The sequence below is a fragment of the Esox lucius genome, chromosome 5 (assembly GCF_011004845.1).
Source record: "Esox lucius isolate fEsoLuc1 chromosome 5, fEsoLuc1.pri, whole genome shotgun sequence".
NCBI classification, from domain to species: domain Eukaryota; kingdom Metazoa; phylum Chordata; class Actinopteri; order Esociformes; family Esocidae; genus Esox; species Esox lucius.
In genome coordinates this window covers 26,322,442-26,342,856 of record NC_047573.1, presented here as the reverse complement: position 1 = coordinate 26,342,856, position 20,415 = coordinate 26,322,442, and the positions used below count along the sequence as shown (strand labels likewise).

The 20,415-nt window shown below is 42.9% G+C and overlaps 1 protein-coding gene across 1 annotated transcript; it reads right to left on the bottom strand.

Annotated features, from left to right (window-relative positions):
- Positions 1-294: 294 nt before the first annotated feature.
- Positions 295-19,809, bottom strand: LOC105030582 (synaptic vesicle membrane protein VAT-1 homolog). The gene is made up of 6 exons (XM_010904528.3): positions 18,946-19,809; positions 10,502-10,709; positions 4,377-4,547; positions 3,923-4,012; positions 3,299-3,537; positions 295-1,278 (listed from the first exon to the last, which is right to left on the bottom strand). The coding sequence occupies exons 1-6, from the start codon at positions 19,378-19,380 to the stop codon at positions 1,072-1,074; spliced, it is 1,350 nt and encodes a 449-aa protein (XP_010902830.1). The 5' UTR covers positions 19,381-19,809; the 3' UTR covers positions 295-1,071.
- Between the last annotated feature and the right edge of the window lie 606 nt (positions 19,810-20,415).

Sequence of the window (20,415 nt, the reverse complement as noted above, 5' to 3'; positions counted from 1 at the left end):
AAAAGCTATCTACATGTTGCCAATTTTTTTTGCATGTGTTTTTCTATCCAGCAGCACATTGTTTAATCAAGAACAAATTAAACTGTTCGACAAGGTAAAGGAAGGCCCTGTTTTTCACCAGTCTTGTGATTTATGGGTTTGGCAAAGGTAAAAGTCGGTGTTCAATTTGGCACTCTACATCAGGAAAAATCAACAATCCATCTAACAACACTCAAATACTGGTCTCATAGTAATCTCAAAGCAGCCTCCAAACCAGGAAGTGATACAATGAAAGATGACACAGAGAGAAAAAAGAACTTTGGCAAAACACTATTTAAACATCACACACACGCGCACGCACACACTTTCACACTTTTATTTTCTAATGCTAAATACTAACTTTTTTTCTGAAAAGCTGGACCCTCAATTCATAACAACAACACTGTACCTGCCAGCTGAATCAAGAAGAGCATGCTGTCAACTCGTGGGGAGGCAAATTAAAGTGGGTCCACACCAGTGACTCATGTTGCTAACGGGTCACTTCTTTCCCATTGAAACTTAAGGGCTTGAAACATTACTGTAAACACATGAACTTTCTTACAAACAGGAGGATTAAGTCACCATGGTGTCAATCAGAACAAGGCCACCAATTAACGTTTGCCCCTAAGCACAGGTCTGTGATCAGCCTTATTAAACTGAAAGGGTAAACCAGCAATGTTGGAAACGAGCGTGGCGCGAGGCGGCTTGCTTGCCCAGAACGCACAGACGTTTGCACGTTTAACGCTTCACTCGGCTGCAACACTGGAGCTGTTCAATGACAACTGCAGAGGGAGTAGCGTCTCTCTTTGCGCCCTTTGTTGCATGAATGTCGGCACAATGCTGCGGCTCATTTTTGCATTTCATAGAATTTACCATGAACCAAAATCAGGTAAAAACTGATCTCAGATCAGTACTAAGGGGCAAATTCATCATACACATAAACAAATATAAACACACAACAGGCGATTTTGGAGACATTGACTGAGGAGTAGAGGAGGAGGCTGAACAAGTGCTCGGGTGTACTAATCACATGCACGCGCTCTCTCCTTTTTCTCAATTCTCCTCACTCTTGACCCCTTCTTGGCTGCTCTCCTCTTTTTTCACTTCCTCCTCCTTCTTGTCATCCATCTCTCCTTGCTCAGGGCTGGACTTAGCCTTTTCCTCCGAATTCTCCACTTCTTTCTCCGCCTTTGGCTCAGGGAGCAGGATCACCTTGCCGATGTTGTTGCGCTCGTGCATGCGGCGCATGGCGTCACCCACCTGAGTGAGGGCCAGAGAGAGAGGCGGGATATATGTACAGGTAGATGAGCAGGTGAAGACACACAACAAACCAATCCATTGATAGAAGGACGAGAGATAAAAGGAGAGGGGAAGGGGTCAAAAGTGAGAGGTGGGAGGGATGAATGAGAGAGGACAGAGGAAGAGGAGGAGGGAGAGGAGTGGGGTAAAGAACAGCTAAAGAAAAATGTTTTGTTCCAAAGTTGGATGTTCCAGATTCAGTTCAAGTCTATTTGCCATTTGTACTGATCTCATTAAAAATCTGCACACAACCATCTCGCCTTTTAACACGATAATTATGTCCTCCGTCATAAGAAACAGAGAGGGGTCATCCCGATTTTAATTGGACCACCACACACACACACATCTGACTCCATTGCTTTCGCTCCCTCAACTCCACCCAGCCCACCCCGTGGCAACTCAAACAAAGCTCCCCCTAACAACCAAAGCCACGGCAACCCTGGCCGGTCACCTAGCAACTGCCTTCATCAGACCCATATCAGCCGAGGGGGCGATTGAGGATCACGGTGATTCGTACACGTCAGCACACAGGAAGGTGGAGGGGGGGTAGCACTAAGATCATGTCTACAACAGGACTGCTGTTAAGAGTTTCAATCATTTGCCATTATTTTTATAACTAAAGACAGCTACTGATTCTACTGGAAATGTCCCTCAATGAGCACGTCTTGGATTAGTTCTAACAACTTGACACAGTAGCTAGTGCGCCTACATTTCTCAGTTTACAGTGTGTTGCGCTTGCAATGCCTGCGTTCTAGGGACCAGTATAAAACCGAATCACTACAGTAAGTCACTCTGGAAGAAAAGTGTTTGCTAAATAGTGTAAATCCAGCAACACAAGTTCTACTAGTAACCAGCATGATTGTTAAAGGCTACATCCATGATACAATCATGCTGTTTTATAAAATCTTACCAATCCTAGGAATTTTCGTTGAATCCTTTAGAAGAGACAGCTTTCTAATATTGGCATAGCAACAAGGGGTCTAGCTGTGCCACCAGTCAAATTTCCTATCACACCGACGCACCCTCCAATCAATCTAACCTTTGAGCCCCAAGCCTTCTGACCAATCAGGTGGGGTGAAGTGGAAAAAGGCAGGGGGAGAGAGAGGAGAAAGTCCAGAGACCGGATATAGGTTTTCCTTCTTCTCTGGATAGGCACTCCACTGCCACAGAAAGCAACCATCGCCATGGAAACCACAATGGTGGCAGACACAGCAAACAAATCAGTCAACCCATAATGTAACATTGTAACACCTGTTTGTAAACAGAATTGTTAAGAAAAACACGTCTCCCTCCCCCCATCCAGTCACAAACAGTCTGTTGTTGTGCAGGTTATATTTTAGTAATTTGTAGACGCTTACTGTATCAGGAGCATACATTTTCTAAATGTATTCCTGGTACCATGCGGGAATAGAGTTCACAACTCAGACATTGCAAGCGCCATGCTCTATCAACTGAGCCACACTGGACATGAGACTTCACTGAAGACTGCAGAGGTAGGCGTAAACAAAGGGCTTGTCTACATTATGCTACATTTCCTGAGACTTATCGAAGAAGTCTTGAGACGCTGTATTTTCTGAGACGTATCGAAGAAGACTTGAGACACTACATTTTCTTGTTGAGTAAACTTGCGGATGTTGATAGCTCGATGCGCCACCTTCCGAGGTAGTGTGCCCCACATTTTATGTGCAGTGCACAGGTTCCTGCGATTTACGGACAAAAATCCTGGGTGGCACGTCTCGGTCATGTCGGTGGAAATTCAAACGTTTTGGAAATAATTATGCAAAACAACACAAGTCTATTTAGCATTTTATTCTCTCGTAATGTAAACGAGTCCAAAGGTGGTGGATAGAGGAGTGCTATCCTCTGGAAAACAACACGTTTTTCAAGACTGAGCACAAGCCACAAATGTATAGACACACCCTCGCACAGACCCAGATGGTCCAAACCCCACGCACACTCCACCCGCTCCCCAGACACCCACCTGTTCAAAGTGGTAGGTGGAGTCGATGCGGGGCTTGATCTTTCCCTGGATGTACAGCTCCAGCAGGGTGTTCATGGTCTTGAAGATGAGCTCGTCATCACCCAGGTAACCCAGGTGGAAGCCACACACAGCCTTGTTGGCGTGCATCAGCCGCAGAGTGTTGATGGTGAACTGGTTGTACCAGGTCTTAGCCATGGCCAACAGGTTCTTCTTCTGGCCTGTCACGCAGTTGGCCGCACCTGAGAAATGTACTCAAGGGGTCAGGGACGTGAAGTCATCAGAAGCGATATACCTGAACACACTTCAAACGTATTAAAAATAAGGCATTCAAAAGGAAAGTGGTGAAAACAAGAGAGTTGGGCCAGATTCCGACCCACACCGTAGAGATGCATGTGTACCAGAGGCAGCCCCTAATACCACAGGACCATCCGAGGCAACCGCTTATCAAGTCATTTCCCATGTAATGGAACATGTTACAATTGCACGGGGAATGTGTTTGTCTTGTTTGAAATTCCTACCGATGTACTGGTACACAAAGAGGTCAGTAAACACTTAGCAGATATTGAGATGACAGGAGGCGTGGAACATTATCTCCAATCCAAACATTGGTAATTATTCGCTCACCAAACACTATGAGGGTTCCCATGGGCTTCAGCAAACTAAAGGCCTTATGAGTGTCTGAGCCTCCCAGAGGGTCCAGGACAACATCCAGACCTGAAACAGAGAGAGATCTTGTTCAATTCATGATTGTTCATTTTATTATAGCTTTATTTATCCCCACTTTCTTTGGCAATGTAAAAAACTAAAATGCTTCCAATGCCAATAAAGCCCTATAATTGATAATGAAAATAAATCGAGACATTTAGAAACTGGTAAGGCTTGAGTCACAAGCATTGATCCACAATCTGAGACAATACACGAGAAACCAAGTGATCTGGGAAGCTGTCATTACCTTCCTATAGCCCTGGTTCTGGGTGGACTTTCTTGCCAATTCAGTTGGCCAGCGTCATACCTGTAACTACAGGAGCTGTCAAGACAGCACCACCCCATCGGGGACCAGGTTAGATTTGGTCCTCACCCTTGGGGCTGATTTTACGGATCTCCTCGGCGTAATCCCGTGTGCGGTAGTCGACGGGGTGGGTGACCCCTCCCTGGCTGATGGTCTCGTGCTTGCTGGCCGATGCCGTGCCAAAGACCGTCACGCCTTCCAGTGTCTGGCAGAGCTGGGTGGCAGCGATGCCCACGCCACCTAGTGAGAGAGAGTGTTGAGCACGCTGAGACACGTGACGCCAGAGACCGTGGGCGACATGGAAGAACACATAGCGGAGGCCAGTGGAGACAGAGGAAGTCAAAGAGAGAAACCTGCTTGGAGGAGAGACGTGACAGTGTTGGAGTGAATCTGTGCCAGTGGGTTTGACACTTTTAGGACTTCATTCAGTAGAAGAACCATTTCATTCAACAGTTGGGGGGAAATGGAGGTTGGTAATTAAAAACAAATACCCAGTTGGGACTGGTTTTACACCAATATAGAATATAAACACATTGATTGCTGTGGTATCTACGCAAGAAAGTTAAAACCACAATGATATCATTTATGTAATGGTCTCATGTTAACACAAAGGCATCTACACACACACACATTCATCCACAATGAAGTAGAAGAGGTCTTCCAATATAGCAAGATTACTCATCTGCCCAGCAGGTTGAGAAATTCCCTTCCTTGCTTGACTTTAAAAAACCTGGTTACATTTTTGAAGACAACTAAGGGGCAGGGTATAACAGTTGTCTCAAAGACACCTGACAGTGTGTCTTTGGATGGTTTAATCATGAGAACCTGACCATAACAAATGTGGCAGAGGGCTTATCCAAACGTGCAGTGGCCTCAAGGAGGGTTACATTTGATTTAGGCTACACTGAGTCTATACGTCTTCAGCCTTTAATGTACAAGCTGATATAAAGAAAACATTTCACATACCCCTTGAACCCAGGAGTGCTGCCGGTAGCCACAGAGCATCACATGGGGTATTTTAGACTGTGGTGTCACTGCTAGCCAGGCTTTAAGCCACGAAAGCTTTTAGCCAACCTTGAAATTCTGCTTATCAGAACCCCCCCCCCCCTTCACAGTTGATACTTAAATGGCATGTCCTTACCATTGTCAACAAAGATAATGGATCACATGATCTGGACTCAAACAAATGTCCACTGTGTGTGTTCACAAAGTTTGAGCACAACAACTTGGAAGAAAACAGAAACCGCTCTATTCCGACTGACATCGGAGACAAGTGTTTTCTCACACAACCGGGATTTCATGAACCGAGCGGCTTGTTTGAATGGTTTTCCGTTTCTCTCACGAATCCACATCCAAATCAGATGACCCGACATTGGGTCGTCTCCCCTAGTTTAAGAAACACTGCAGTGCAGTAGAAACCACAACCCTGACAAACGTATCTTGAGTTTTTGTTTCCCACCCAAGGCCACGATGCTCCTAAGAAACGTGAAATGTCGAGTGTTGCCAGAGCAACACGAAGAAACGCTCTATGCCGTCAGTCGGTTAAGGTGATGCACGTCTCATAGTGTTATTCTTGCAGGTGAGGAGGTGGAGTTGCCATGGAAATGGAGGAATATTGTTCCAGGGCGAAAGGACAGAGGAGTCACAGTAGACTAGTATGTCCACCTACGCTATAGTGTATAGTGTGAAGTTATAGTATCACAGCCGTGGTGATTTATGCTTGCTCAGTGGAGCAGATGATTGGCAATGTTATACAGTATTACCGCGGTTAGGATGGGACATTCTGTGGCTGTGGTGCGCGAGAGTTGGAGACGATCAGAAAACTCAAGGAAAATATGACCTAAATAGCATAGCAATTGCAAGAATTCTTGTGTTGTAGCCCAAACGTTCTGTTTTTACTACATCGATGTGTTTGCCTGCAATTTTGGCGGAAATAGATTTTCACCATGACTTTGCAGTCTGGTAGAGACAATGTCTGCATTTTTTCACAGGAAATGAAGCCACTAAAGGCAGTAATGTCTGTCTAAGTGAATAAATTATTTGAATGTCTGTCTGTGTGTGCGCGTGTGTGTGTAAAAAAGCTGGCATGTGTACAAGTCTGCACGGTGGGGCACATTTCTTATTAGCAAATCTGACTTATGTTTTCATTCCTTTGGATGCAGTAGATAAAAAATGCTTTGATAAGATCTTGATAATTTATGTTATAAAAAATGTTTATGCACAAGGAATCATGCAGAAATTAGGTGGGTGCCATATCTTTTTTTGTTTCACAGAAGACCAAAGAAAAGGAAACATATTTGTGAGAGTGTCAAGGGAACAGGAAAGAACACCCCTCCCCCCAATCTGACATAGGCATTTCAAGGTCTAGTTCTTCCTCACATTTTGCCCTAAAATACTTGCGTAACGCGGGATGACCGATTATATATTGTCTACAGACAATAGATATGCATTAGCTAGACGTGGGGGACATTTTGAAGAACGTTTTAAACAGTGTCAAGCAATTATAAATACAGGGAAATGTACGTACATAGTCTTTTAAAATTTCTAGAGAGGTCATAGAGGATGAAAATCCTAATTTTGGTTTAAAGGGATGAAGGAAGGATTCCTGGACATTGAGAAAAGCAATGACATGGGTCTATTTGCTTCCAAATGCAGTTTGTTCTATATACAGTGGGAGAAAACAAGTATTTGATACACTGCCGACTTTGCAGGTTTTCCTACTTATAAAGCATGTAGAGGTCTGTAATGTTTATCATAGGTACACTTCAACTGTGAAAGACGGAATCTAAAACAAAAATCCAGAAAAAATTATTAATTTGCATGACATAAGAATTTGATCAATCAATCAATCACATTTATTTATAAAGCCCTTTTTAAAACAGCAGTTGTCACAAAGTGCTTTACAGAGACACCTGGCCTTAAACCCCAAGGAGCAAACAACAGTAGTGTTGAATTTCAGTGGCTAGGAAAAACTCCCTAAGAAGGTCGAATTTTAGGAAGAAACCTAGAGAGGACCCAGGCTCAGAGGGGTGACCAGTCCTCTTCTGGCTGTGCCGGGTGAGATATTAAGAGTCCAGTTGGAATAATAAATAAATTTCTCTGGGCTAATCCAGAGTCTATTTGATTTTAGACTAGGTCAGAAGTATGACCAGGTGGACAAGGACAAGGACAGCAACGGCCCCCCAAACCAGGTAATCCGCAGGTGTGGACCAGGACCTCATCTCCTCCTAAAATTTAAAGCTGGAGGAGACTGAGAAAAGTTAGTAGTGCATTCCTCATATCCCCCAGCACAATAATATAGCAGCGTAACACCTACCAACCAGTAAGAATTCCGGCTCTCACAGACCTGTTAGTCTTTTTTAAGAAGCTCTCCTGTTCTCCACTCATTACCTGTATTAATTGCACCTGTTTGAACTCGTTACCTGTATAAAAGACACCTGTCCACACACTCAATCAAACAGAGGTCAACCTCTCCACAATGGCCAAGACCAGAGAGCTGTGTAAGGACATCAGGGATAAAATTGTAGACCTGCACAAGGCTGGGATGGGCCACAGGACATTAGTCAAGCAGCTTGGTGAGAAGGCAACAACTGTTGGTGCAATTATTAAAAAATGGAACAAGTTCAAGATGACGGTCAATCTCCCTCGGTCTGGGGCTCCATGCAAGATCTCACTTCGTGGGGCATCAATGATCATGAGGAAGGTGAGGGATCAGCCCAGAACTACACGGCAGGACCTGGTCAATGACCTGAAGAGAACTGGGACCACAGTCTCAAAGAAAAATTAGTAACACACTACGCCGTCATGGATAAAAATCCTGCAGCGCACGCAGGGTCCCCCTGCTCAAGCAAGCGCATGTCCAGGCCCGTCTGAAGTTTGCCAATGACAATCTGGATGATCCAGAGGAGGAATGGGAGAAGGTAATGTGGTCAGATGAGACAAAAATAGAGCTTTTTGGTCTAAACCCCACTCGCCGTGTTTGGAGGAAGAAGAAGGATGAGTACAACCCCAAGAACACCATCCCAACCGTGAAGCATGGAGGTGGAAACAATTCTTTGGGGACGCTTTTCTGCAAAGTGGACAGGACGACTGCACTGTATTGAGGGGAGGATGGATGGGGACATGTATTGCGAGATCTTGGCCAACAACCTCCTTCCATCAGTAAGAGCATTGAAGATGGGTAGTGGCTGGGTCTTCCAGCATGACAACGACCCGAAACACACAGCCAGGGCAACTAAGGAGTGGCTCCGTAAGAAGCATCTCAAGGTCCTGGAGTGGCCTAGCCAGTCTCCAGACCTGAACCCAATAGAAAATCTTTGGAGGAAGCTGAAAGTCCGTATTGCCCAGCAACAGCCCCGAAACCTCACGGATCTGGAGAAGGTCTGTATGGAGGAGTGGGCCAAAATCCCTGCTGCATTGTATGCAAACCTGGTCAAGAACTACAGGAAACATTATCTCTGTAATTACAAACAAAGGTTTCAGTACCAAATATTAAGTTCTGCTTTTCTGATGTATCAAATAGTTATGTCATGCAATAAAATGCAAATTATTTACTTAAAAATATGATTTTGGGGATTTTTTAAAAATACCTATGATAATAATTACAGATTTCTACATGCTTTGTAAGTGGGAAAACCTACAAAATCAGGAGTGTATCAAATACTTGTTCTCCCCACTGTATACACTGGTAGCCAAAAGCTTGGAATATTGTACAGATTTAGCTGTTTCTGAAGAAAATTTGTACTTTTATTAATCAAAGTATAGTCAGGACATTACTGATCTTAAAAAACGGCACCATCACTATTAGAATAATAAATTTTTGATCAAATCTAGACAGGCCCTATTTCCAGCAGCCACCACTCCAGTACCATATCCTAGAGTTATCATGCTAAATTGCTGATTTGGTACTAGAAAATCACTTCCCATTATATCAAACGCAGCTGAAAGATATTTGGCTCGTTAAATAAAGCTCAACATTGTCTTTGTTTTTGAGTTGCCACAGTGTGGAATAGACTGTCATGCTTTAATGTCTTTCAAATATTAGTTGAAAAATAGCAAAATGAAACAGCTTTCTCTAGAAACTCTTCAGTCAATCACTATTTTGAGGAATGAAGGCTATACAATGCTTGAAATGGCAAAGAAAACACTGAAGATTTCATACAAAGGAGTACGCAACAGTCTTAAAAAACAAAGGAAAATTGGCTCTAACAAGAACAGAAAGAAATGTGGGAGGCCCAGATGTACTCTGATGTACTTAACCAAAGGATAAGTACATTAGTCTCTTCATTAAATTCTACCGGCTCAACACAAGTTTCACGTACAGCACAACAGTAGAGAAGACTCAGGAGTGAAGGCCTTGCAAAGAAAAATACACTTTTGAAACAGAAATACAAAAAGGAAAGCTTTGAGTGGGCAAAGAAACACAGACATTGGACAATAGATAATTGGAAAAGAGTGTTACAGACTGATGAAACCATTGAGCTATTGTGGGATCAGCTAGAGTGTAAGGTGCATGAGAACTGCCGGCAAGCCATCCACATCTATGGCAAGTGCTACAGGAAGCGTAGGGTGAAATGTCACCTGAGTATCTGTACAAACAGACAGCTAGGATGCCAAGGATCTGCAAAGCTGTAATTGCTGCACAGAGGACTTTTGATGACAAGTAGTTTATTACAAATTGTAATAGCACTTGTTCACGTGACTAATATCCCGACTATACATTGCGATCAGTTGAATGGCACTTTGGTGAATGAAAGTACCAATTTCTTTCAAAAACAGCTAAATCTGTGCATTATTTCAAACTTTTGTCCACCAGTGTACATACACACACACACTACCGGTCAAAAGTTTGGGGTTGCTTGCAAATGTCCTTGTTTTCAAAAGAACATTTCAAAAGAAAAAATAACATCAAATTGATCAGAAATACAGTTTAGAAATTGTTCATGTTGTATATGACTATTACAGCTGTGGCAGATTTTTTTATGGAATATCTACATAGGCGTCCAGAGGCCCATGATCAGCAACCATCAGTCCTGTGTTCCAGTGGCACGCTGTGTTTCCTAAGATTATCAAATTATGATCCAACACCCTGTATCCATGTGACACTTGATACTCAATTCCTAATCACTCACATTCCAGCACATGTGGCGATTTGTGCGTAAGTGTACTTGTGTGAGTGTCTACCACCAGCGTACCTGCTGCCATGTGGATGAGGATGCTCTGTCCGGCTCTGACGTTGGCCATTTCAAACAGCATCATGTAGGCTGTCAGGTAGTTGATGGGCAGTGCTGCCGCCTCCTCGAAGCTCATTGACTCAGGCATGATAAATGTCTGGCTAGCAGGCACAGCCACCACTTCCTGCCAGAGACCGTGACGACTCAGCACCAACACACGGTCGCCCACCTGAGACAGGGAGGGGTAGCGAGTCGGAGAGATGTTAAAGTACAGTTTTGAGTCAATTTCAAACGGGTCACAAGTCACAACACACAAACCGTAGAATAACTACCAATATTTTTTTGAGAGGCAATAAAAAACGGATACAAGTCATACATTTTTTTCCCAACAGGGGAACTGTTTAAATCATCCATATGAGTATTATGACATAAGCGAGAAGAGGTCTTTTCTGAAACAACTGCAATAACCAAATCTATCATTGTCCCTGGGGAGCAATGTGGACTTATGTGAAATTAATGTGAAATATAAGGATTAAAATATTAATCCTAGTGAATAAACCTGCCTGACTTTTTTGACTGTTTGTGAAAGTGCCCACCTCTCTTAGCAGGGAACTTTATAGAGTGATGGGGTGTATGACAGCAAAAATGTATTCACCCTTCCCCACTGCAGCGCTATAACAGTTTTGAATCCAGCTAATATGTGGCTGAAAAGGCACTGAACGCCCTCAGACATCCAGACTGGACTAAGTCTGAACCAGCTATAAACACCTACGTTGTGTTTAGGTTAAGATTTGGACTGGTCTTGACATTTGTAGAGGTTGAAATCAAGGCTGATGTAACACCTTACATCAGCAACAGAGTGTGCTTACTGGGAATCCAGTAAATAAGTATGTGCTACGTGAGTAAAAGATTATGAAGACGAAACATGGAGTAATTGGATTTGGACAGATGGTTGATAAGCCAGCAAGGTATGCAGATATTTTCTTACCTAAAAAGGTGGGGGTAAAATGTTTGCTTCAGTATACTATATAGGTTAAGCATCCCTATTAAGCCCACGTAATGTACCATTTAAGCCAACTACTATCTTTGGATTCAAATCAAAAAGAGAAAAAATATATTTTTATGATGTTTCATGTCTCTACCAATATACACTGACGTGCCAGAAAAACCAGTACAGTCGAGCCCATACAAAATACATAGCAACGCCACCTAGGCACGTCATTGGTTGCATTTGCCAGTGCATATATAAAGGGATGGACATCTGTAGAAGCATCTGTTTCCGCTGTGAGAATGGCAAGTTATCACAATTAAAGCGATATTCAATGCGGTTTAATCGTTGGAGCTCTTGAGATGGGTCATAGCATTTTGGAGGTAGTAGGAGAAGTTTGGATTTTCACGTACTACTATTTCCAGGGTGTACCGTGAATACAAGAATTCTGGAAAAACATCTAACTTATGACAGCAGGGTGTCCGTAAAAAGACTGTGGGAGAACATGACCAGCGTCGGCTGGCAAGAATCGTTTCACGCGATAGGCCTGCAACACTGCCTCAAATAACATCTGCATTCAATGTTGGGCCCTCAGCAAACATCAGCGTGAACATTGTGCAACGTTCCCCCCGGGAAATGGGCTTTAGAGGCCGACGCCCAACTTGAGTACCCCTGATGAATACTCGACACACTATGAGCCTCGCCTGGGCTCGGGAACACCGCCACTGGACACTTGATGACTGGAAACGAGTAGCCTGGTCTGATGAGTCGCTTTTCCAACGGTTTTGGGCAGATGGACAGATCTGTGTGGAGAAAACCCCATAAAGCCATGGATCCAGCATGTCAACAGGGCATTGTACAGGCTGGGGGGGGCATGTCAACAGGGCATTGTACAGGCTGGTGGGGGCTCCATGTCAACAGGGCATTGTACAGGCTGGTGGGGGCTCCATGTCAACAGGGCATTGTACAGGCTGGTGGGGGCTCCATGTCAACAGGGCATTGTACAGGCTGGTGGGGGCTCCATGTCAACAGGGCATTGTACAGGCTGGTGGGGGCTCCATGTCAACAGGGCATTGTACAGGCTGGTGGGGGCTCCATGTCAACAGGGCATTGTACAGGCTGGTGGGGGCTCCATGTCAACAGGGCATTGTACAGGCTGGTGGGGGCTCCATGTCAACAGGGCATTGTACAGGCTGGTGGGGGCTCCATGTCAACAGGGCATTGTACAGGCTGGTGGGGGCTCCATGTCAACAGGGCATTGTACAGGCTGGTGGGGGCTCCATGTCAACAGGGCATTGTACAGGCTGGTGGGGGCTCCATGTCAACAGGGCATTGTACAGGCTGGTGGGGGCTCCATGTCAACAGGGCATTGTACAGGCTGGTGGGGGCTCCATGTCAACAGGGCATTGTACAGGCTGGTGGGGGCTCCATGTCAACAGGGCATTGTACAGGCTGGTGGGGGCTCCATGTCAACAGGGCATTGTACAGGCTGGTGGGGGCTCCATGTCAACAGGGCATTGTACAGGCTGGGGGGGCTCCATGTCAACAGGGCATTGTACAGGCTGGTGGGGGCTCCATGTCAACAGGGCATTGTACAGGCTGGTGGGGGCTCCATGTCAACAGGGCATTGTACAGGCTGGGGGGGCTCCATGTTACGCTAAGTCTTTAATTAGAGTAACATTCATCTGAGTTTGAGGTCTTGCCATTCCTACTTAAGTCACCAGATCTCAACGTTATCGAACACATCTGGGATGCCATGCAATGTGCTTTGGAACACAGGAATCCTACACCTTGGAATACAACAGAATCGTGGACCGCTCTGCAGGAAGTGTGGTGTTCATTGCCTACAGAATACTTCCGCAAGCTCGTGGAGTCCATGCCCCATTGTATTTCTGTAGTTCTGCGCTCCTGTGGGAGGGCTACCAAGTATTGCTTCTTGCATCCTTGCAACAGTTTATTTTATGCCAATCAGACTAGCTGTTTTTAAGTTACTGCTTCCTGACGGTAAATTTAGAAGTTGCAGAAAACTTTGCTCTGTAGATGTAAGGACTCATACTTAAAGTATAAGTTTTTTTTTTTTTATTTCATTTAATTTCATTTAATCGTATTCATGCATTTATTCATATTATTTGAATTTCACTGACTGAAAATATGGGTTTATAAGCAGGTGCTCACACCACGTCAAGAACGATCCTGTAGCTACATAGCTTAGTGACACGCAACAACATGCTAAATGTCAAACAAAGATAACACATTCTACAATACATTGCCATATTTTACGGTTAAATCAAGCTTAGATAAGTATACACTGATCATTTATTGATAAATGGCATTATTGATTAAACAAGAAAAGGTGAAAGAAAGTAGAGGCTAAACTCATGGAAAGTAGTGTACGACTAAAGTAATCTAAAGTATGGGAGCAATTTACAGCGAGGATGTTAAAAAGAACAGTAACTGCAAAATATGCAAAGCTAACTCACATCACATGGGAGCAAGACTGTGATGCACCTAACTACAACTGTGATGCACCTAAAGACAAAATATACTGAAGCCATTATGACAGAGGATGAAGAGGGATCAGCAGGATAATTTAAATTTAAAATAAATATGCCCTTTTCAGCTTTTTAGACAGCTCGTTGTAGCTACTGAGAAAGTGCATTGTACAGGATTTGTTTATCTCCACTTCGTTTAGAAAAAAATTTCAGTATATATTGTTGCAGTATTTATTAGAAATGTCTACACTTTTGGTGGGCTTAAGAGTGCACCTATCCTGTTTATTTAGCACCAAAGGTGTAGGTTTCATGCACAGGACTGGAATTGTTTAGGCTACAGATTAAGAGATCAAAAGAAACTGCTTCTAAAAATAGGCTTAGTAAAGGTGTTGTTTTGACGGATGTATTTTGAAAGCCGCTTGCCGTGATCATGTGAGCAGTTTCATCAATCATGTGCTGTTGCTCACAAGTTCTTTTTTTGGCAGATATTCAAGACAGTTGTATGTAGCGCTGCATTGAGTGGGGAGAGATGTATAACCTTGTGATGCAGCACAAGCTGATGCTCTACCCAGCTCCTCCTGAGTGAGAGAGGAGCACACTATGACAGACATTCCAAAACTGTCCTGTGAAGGTTTGGGCACATAAACATGTTCTGAATTTGCAGTAGTTTCCCTTTAGGTCCTTTAAGTAGCCAGTGCTAGGAATTGGTTTGGCAGTCTTGCTTAATTTTTATATCCATTGGAAAATATATCAGGAACTAGGCTAGACCTAGACTTTTCTTTTTTTTTCTTTCGAAAGAGGCCAATAGACGGACAATACAGGAAAAGGGTCCAATCTGAATACTAACTATTGTATTTCCAAACGAAATACACAATCTCTCTTCCTGCTGAAAACACATGACAATATTCTCATGACTTGAGTCACAGATCATATTGCCAATAATTTGGAATCAGCTATTCATGTGGTCACTGACCTCAAAGTCTCGGCACAGGCAGCATAAGCAATCGAGACGTAACAGAACACCAGGACTCAAGCTCTTTTTGACTGTGGATACTTCCTTTGCGGATCCTTTTCGTCAAACGTTGTGCCATGAACCAGCATTTCAGTGTTAAGTCATTATAGACGGTGGTTATCGACACTGGCCTGGAAGTGGCAACATTCTTCAGAGGTGTGAGCAGAACTAGGAGTAGGAAACAGGTATATTCGGCGCAGTCTATAAAAAAAACAATGGCTTCCAATGTCAATTTGAAAAGGGGACAATTCCACTATTGTTCAGGCACATTATGTGGAAGTGGTGCTTGAGTATTTCACAGACCCGAAGACACATAAATAATAGGAAACATAGAAGAAAAAACTGCGCCACTGAGAAAAATTTGAACATGTGGGTGGAGATACCAATGATTGACATGTCAATGGTTGACATCAAGTGATCACCAGCCAAGGTCTTGAAGGGCTAAGAAGATTCAGCTAGTCTGATGTTTACAGAAGTCAGTTACAGAGTCAGAAGGAAATAGTCAAACCTTACAGCATCTACTTGGCCTTTTAAATGTAATTTTTTTTTTGTAAAGGTTAAAAAACATTGCATCTCCTAATAGCCTGTAGCTGCCTGGAAGCATCCGTTATCAGGCTTTGTCACAGCTTCCCTCCTTGCTTTCTTCCGCCAAGGGAACCGTTTAGACAAACATCAATAAAATAGAGAGTTGATGATATCACTTTGGCCAAAATACATAAACTGAACTCAGCATAACCCACAAGAAACAATTCAAGCCTAGGCTACTCCCAAAACAGACTTAGCTGGGTTCTGACTTCTTATTGTCTGCAGATCTGGCAGAACTCAGACTGTTGGTTGGTGGTGCTGGTGTTTGTCTGGTTGTCAGTTGTGCTTTCAATAATTGGGCCAAAGCACCAACTTGGACCGATGTTAATCAAACCCTTTCAGACGAACACAGCACAGGCCTGATTTTGTCCGCCACTTATTAGAAAATATTTCAACGCACAGATTAGTTCGGCTCATGAGTCCACAGACAGAACATTATGCCCTCATAACATTATAAAACAACTACAGACAGTGAGAACATTAAGTAAGGTTATCCTCCAGCAGGAAGAAATAATGAAAACGGGTAGAGGCTGTTGTAGAGATGTGGTAACAAGATACACCAAAGCATAGTATTTGTTAACATGCAGAAGAAGAGAATGTGTGTTTTATCATCTTAAAATACAACACTACAATAAAGGGATAGTTCACTTCATTTACACAATTACATTGGGTTTCTTAACTCTGAAAGCAGTCCATGGACAAGGCTTGACAGCAATACATTTTCTGGTTTACAATCCCTGGCACTGTGTATGCTCTGCAGGCTCTAAATACTGGTGTCCCCCAGACCTCAGTTCTAGGTCTTCTCCCCTTGTCTCCATACACCAAGTCACTGGGCTTCATCAATCCCTAACATAGTCCTCGCTATCATTGCTATATGAATGAGTCACAATCAACATTTTTACTTGTTCCCCCCTTCTAACACATACTAGGGATGTGCACTGGACATTCATTATCCAAATAATATTTGTTATTATTTAAATTGTATTTGGTCAAAATATATATGTTTTTTTTAACTATCGATTCAACATGGGCGCTATTGAAATGATTGATGACACTGCTTTGATAAGCTTACAAAATGTCTTCAGGGGCTGTCAACATAATGTGCGAAAGCGGGCGTCATTCTAATCTAATGTCGGCTCAATGTCCGTTTTGTGAGAAAAGAGTGAACGCATGTATGGAGGAAGCAGTGTTACACACTCGCAAAACGCGGCTACAAAACATGAAGCCAAAATGTATCAACACATAACATTGGATGGAGAAGTCTGGAGAAGCTAGTTAGCTAAGCTAGCCAGCTATAAGCTATTTGCATAACTCACTATTTTCTGTACTCCCAACAGCCTTTAGATTCCACAGCCTAACTTTAGATAGTATTTTGTAGCCAAATAATTATAAATAATAATCTTAGGTAACAATTCATTCTGATAATAGATTACATCTTCCCTTGAATAAGTTCACTTTCATCCACATGCTAACAGTAGACTTTGCATATACTGACTCGGCCACCACATATTTCTATAAAAATGTCAATCTAAAGTAAGTTCTGTAACCTACATGATTTTTCCTATTTATTTAACAAAAAATACATACATTTAAAACATTTTGAGGGGCAAAAATGAATATTCACTAGTACTCGAATACTAACTTAAATCTCTTTATTCTAATAATGGACTAACCGTGCCCATTCCTAACAGACCCCACATTTACCCAAGAAAACACCCAGCAGTTCTTTACAAACATCAAGGCAGTGACTTGCTTCTACAAATTCATACTCAAAAAACATTAATAGAGTATGACCTCACATGACACATGAAGCAATATAGGTACTAACCCAGACACATATCACATATGGACTACTTCAACTCCCTGTTGGTAGGGCTCCCTTCTTGTGCCATCAAACCCCTACGATGTATCCAGAATCCAGAGGCCTGTCTGGTATTCAACCTTCCTGAGTTCTCCCATGTCACCCCTCTCCCCCACACACTCAGTTTCCAGTAGATGCTTGGGAAAGTGAAACTCTCTCCCTACCTTCAAACAATGCTCAAAGCCTACAATACATCCCTTCCCAAGCTCTGCATTCTGCCACCTCTGGTCTCTCCCGATCTACACAGATGAAAACGTACAAAACCCTGCCTTTTAAAAGACTAACTAAAATAACTCAATTATTAGAATTGCCCCTTTCATTTAGGAAGTGTTTGTGAGAATCATAATGGCTTGATCGAAGACGATGGATTCCTGACACACTCCAACTGTAAAGACCACTGGATTTTTATGTTACTGGCTGTAGATTCTGACTCCAGAATGTTGTAGTTGGTGGTGGTAGTTATGTCAATCAATCAAATTTATTTTTTAAGCCCTATTTTTATCAGAAGTTGTCACAAAGTGCTTTTACAAAACACCCTGCCGGTTGTGGCCAGTTGTTTGGGGGAAGGGAGGGTGTATATGGGGTGTGGCTAGGGGAGGAGAACAACACACAGACAGAGGGAAACAAGGAAATATGAAATGTAACTGACCATGGAAGCATTCACTATATAAAAGGTACAAGCAGACACACAGGCAAACATTGGGACATCTTGCACATAGACAAAGAACATTCCAAAACACTCACACACACAAAATATATTGCTGATGTCAAAATATAATATCAGAGCCCTAGATCAAATAGATTGGATAATGTCAAAGTGGTGTTACCAACACGAGTTGACAGCCCTCGAAGACATTTTATAAGCTAATCAAAGCAGTGTCATCAATCATTTCACTTCTCAATCATTCTACTTCTCATTTATCCGTAGTCTGGAAGTATCAGCGAAGGAACAAACTGAGGGGAGAACTAAACCTCTTAACCCCTACCTCCAGAATTTCAACAAATTCACAGAGGGTTAAGCTTAGGCATTTAAACGGCTGGCCCTAGGTATATCAAAGGAAGGTAGGGAGCAGGAAGTCTCACCTTAAGGATTTGACTTCCACTGGAACATTTTAATTTGCGCTGGTTATTTGCCACAAAAATCAAGACAATAATGTAACCAGGGACTAAATCATGTAAATGTTTCATTATCATAATCATTCTATCATATGGAACTACAATATTGTTCCAACACTGTGATTGCTTGACAAAACTGACAACATTATTTGAAGGCAGTGGAAAAAGAGATATTGAAGATAAATCATATGCGCCGTCATATTCATACTGCTGCCCATCTGCAGCTTATTGGTAACCATGTAGGGCACTCGTTTAAGTAGGCTATACTAAAACCTACATCACGGTTGTTCGCATAGACAAAAGGGCCACGTCTGATTTATTGTTTGGGCGTGCCTCGCCCATCAATTGGACTTGATCAGAAATGAACAATAGCCTACCATGCAGAAATAAACTGCTTGAAGGAACACTTACTTTTCTACTAGTCACATCTTCCCCCAAAGCTTCAATCACGCCGGAGCATTCCATCCCGAGCGTGACGGGCGGCGACGGCAGAAGCTCATACAAACCCTGCCTCCCCAATAACTCAGCAAAGTTCAGACCACACGCCTTAACCCGCACAAGCACCTCTCCGCTCTTAATGCTCGGCTTTCCCTTTTTCATCTGGAGCTTTACTTTCTCATATCCACCATAGCCCGTTAGCACCAAAGCACGGTAGGTGAACACGTCTTCCTCAGACGCAACGGGCGCTTTTTCGGGGTTCGCCACCACCGCTTCTGCTGGCTCCTCCGCGGGCGATATCTCGCCGCCTTTGGCTAACTCCGATAGTGGTTCCTCAATAGGTGGGTCATCAGTCTTCTCTTCGGCTTGTTCTGGCTGCTGTTGTGCCGCTGCCTCTTCGCAAGACATGATCGGATTGTTTGTTGCTTTTATCTTTTGTGATGCAGCTATGTTTAAAATATTTTCTTGATAAACTATTAAGGCACTTTACAGAATAATTTGAAATTGAATAATCTTTGTTTTAAACAGTGCACAATTTTCGAAAATATATTGATAACGTAGCGGACAACAGGTTATTCAAGAGATGGTTTTCGTGCGTTGCTCCAGCGAGAGAACTGACAGATCCGTTATTTAGCAATGGGGAGTACTCTGCCAGACGGGATGTGGCTACCGTAAAAACCCGGAAACTGGATTTAATGTTGAAGGAGTTACGCGAAAAAGATTTACATCAGGTGGCATTGTCTTCAAGGTGCACGAAATTCAGATTAGGCGACAGGGGTGTAGAAGTTATTATGACCGAAAATAGTACCATTGGTTCCAACGTTTCAACGCACGGTAACTGCAACTGATTTTCTTTCTGCTGAAGTAGTCCTAACCCTGAGGAACCCCCGGATGTGTTTTCTTATTTTTGCAGTGAGCCTGCGGTGTAGTGAAGTTTATTATTATGCAGACTCATGTAGCGTCATTTTCTATAACATAATAAGCCTAGTCCAAGCAGTAGGCCACCCCTGGTTGGGAACTTTGAGAGATATATCAGTTAGAGAACATGTTCAAATAGTTTCAACATGTAGGTTTACTTTTGCAATCCCAATACATTTGGTTATTTAGAAATAATGCTGCAAAAATCAGGACACTTTTGTCTAAATATGTACAAGTGCACAAAACCAAGGAAGCTACTTCTGAATATAGAACCAAAGTAGGTGATTACAAGGTTTCATTTTATTTATTCATAAAACCTTTGTCTTTACAGGCAGTTACTGCACATAGGCAGGGTGTGTACATTGCCTTGTTACTTGTTATGTGCTGCCACCTGGAGTGTAATGAATCTCATGGCATTTCCTTTGGGCAGAATGCACACACATCAAAGGAAATAATTGCCATAGGTAGAAAACAGATAGTAGCGTAGTGTTCATATTAAAATGTCTGTCTACACCAGACTAGATT

What these genes read in the sequence shown, in the direction of transcription:
- LOC105030582 (XM_010904528.3), bottom strand. Translation starts at nt 19,380, where the DNA reads ATGTCTTGCGAAGAGGCAGCGGCACAACAGCAGCCAGAACAAGCCGAA. An exon ending in CCTCATCCACATGGCAGCAG is followed by an intron (nt 4,548 to 10,501) that starts GTACGCTGGTGG and finishes CTCTCTCACTAG; the next exon opens with GTGGCGTGGGCATCGCTGCC. An exon ending in CCGTAAAATCAGCCCCAAGG is followed by an intron (nt 4,013 to 4,376) that starts GTGAGGACCAAA and finishes TCTCTGTTTCAG; the next exon opens with GTCTGGATGTTGTCCTGGAC.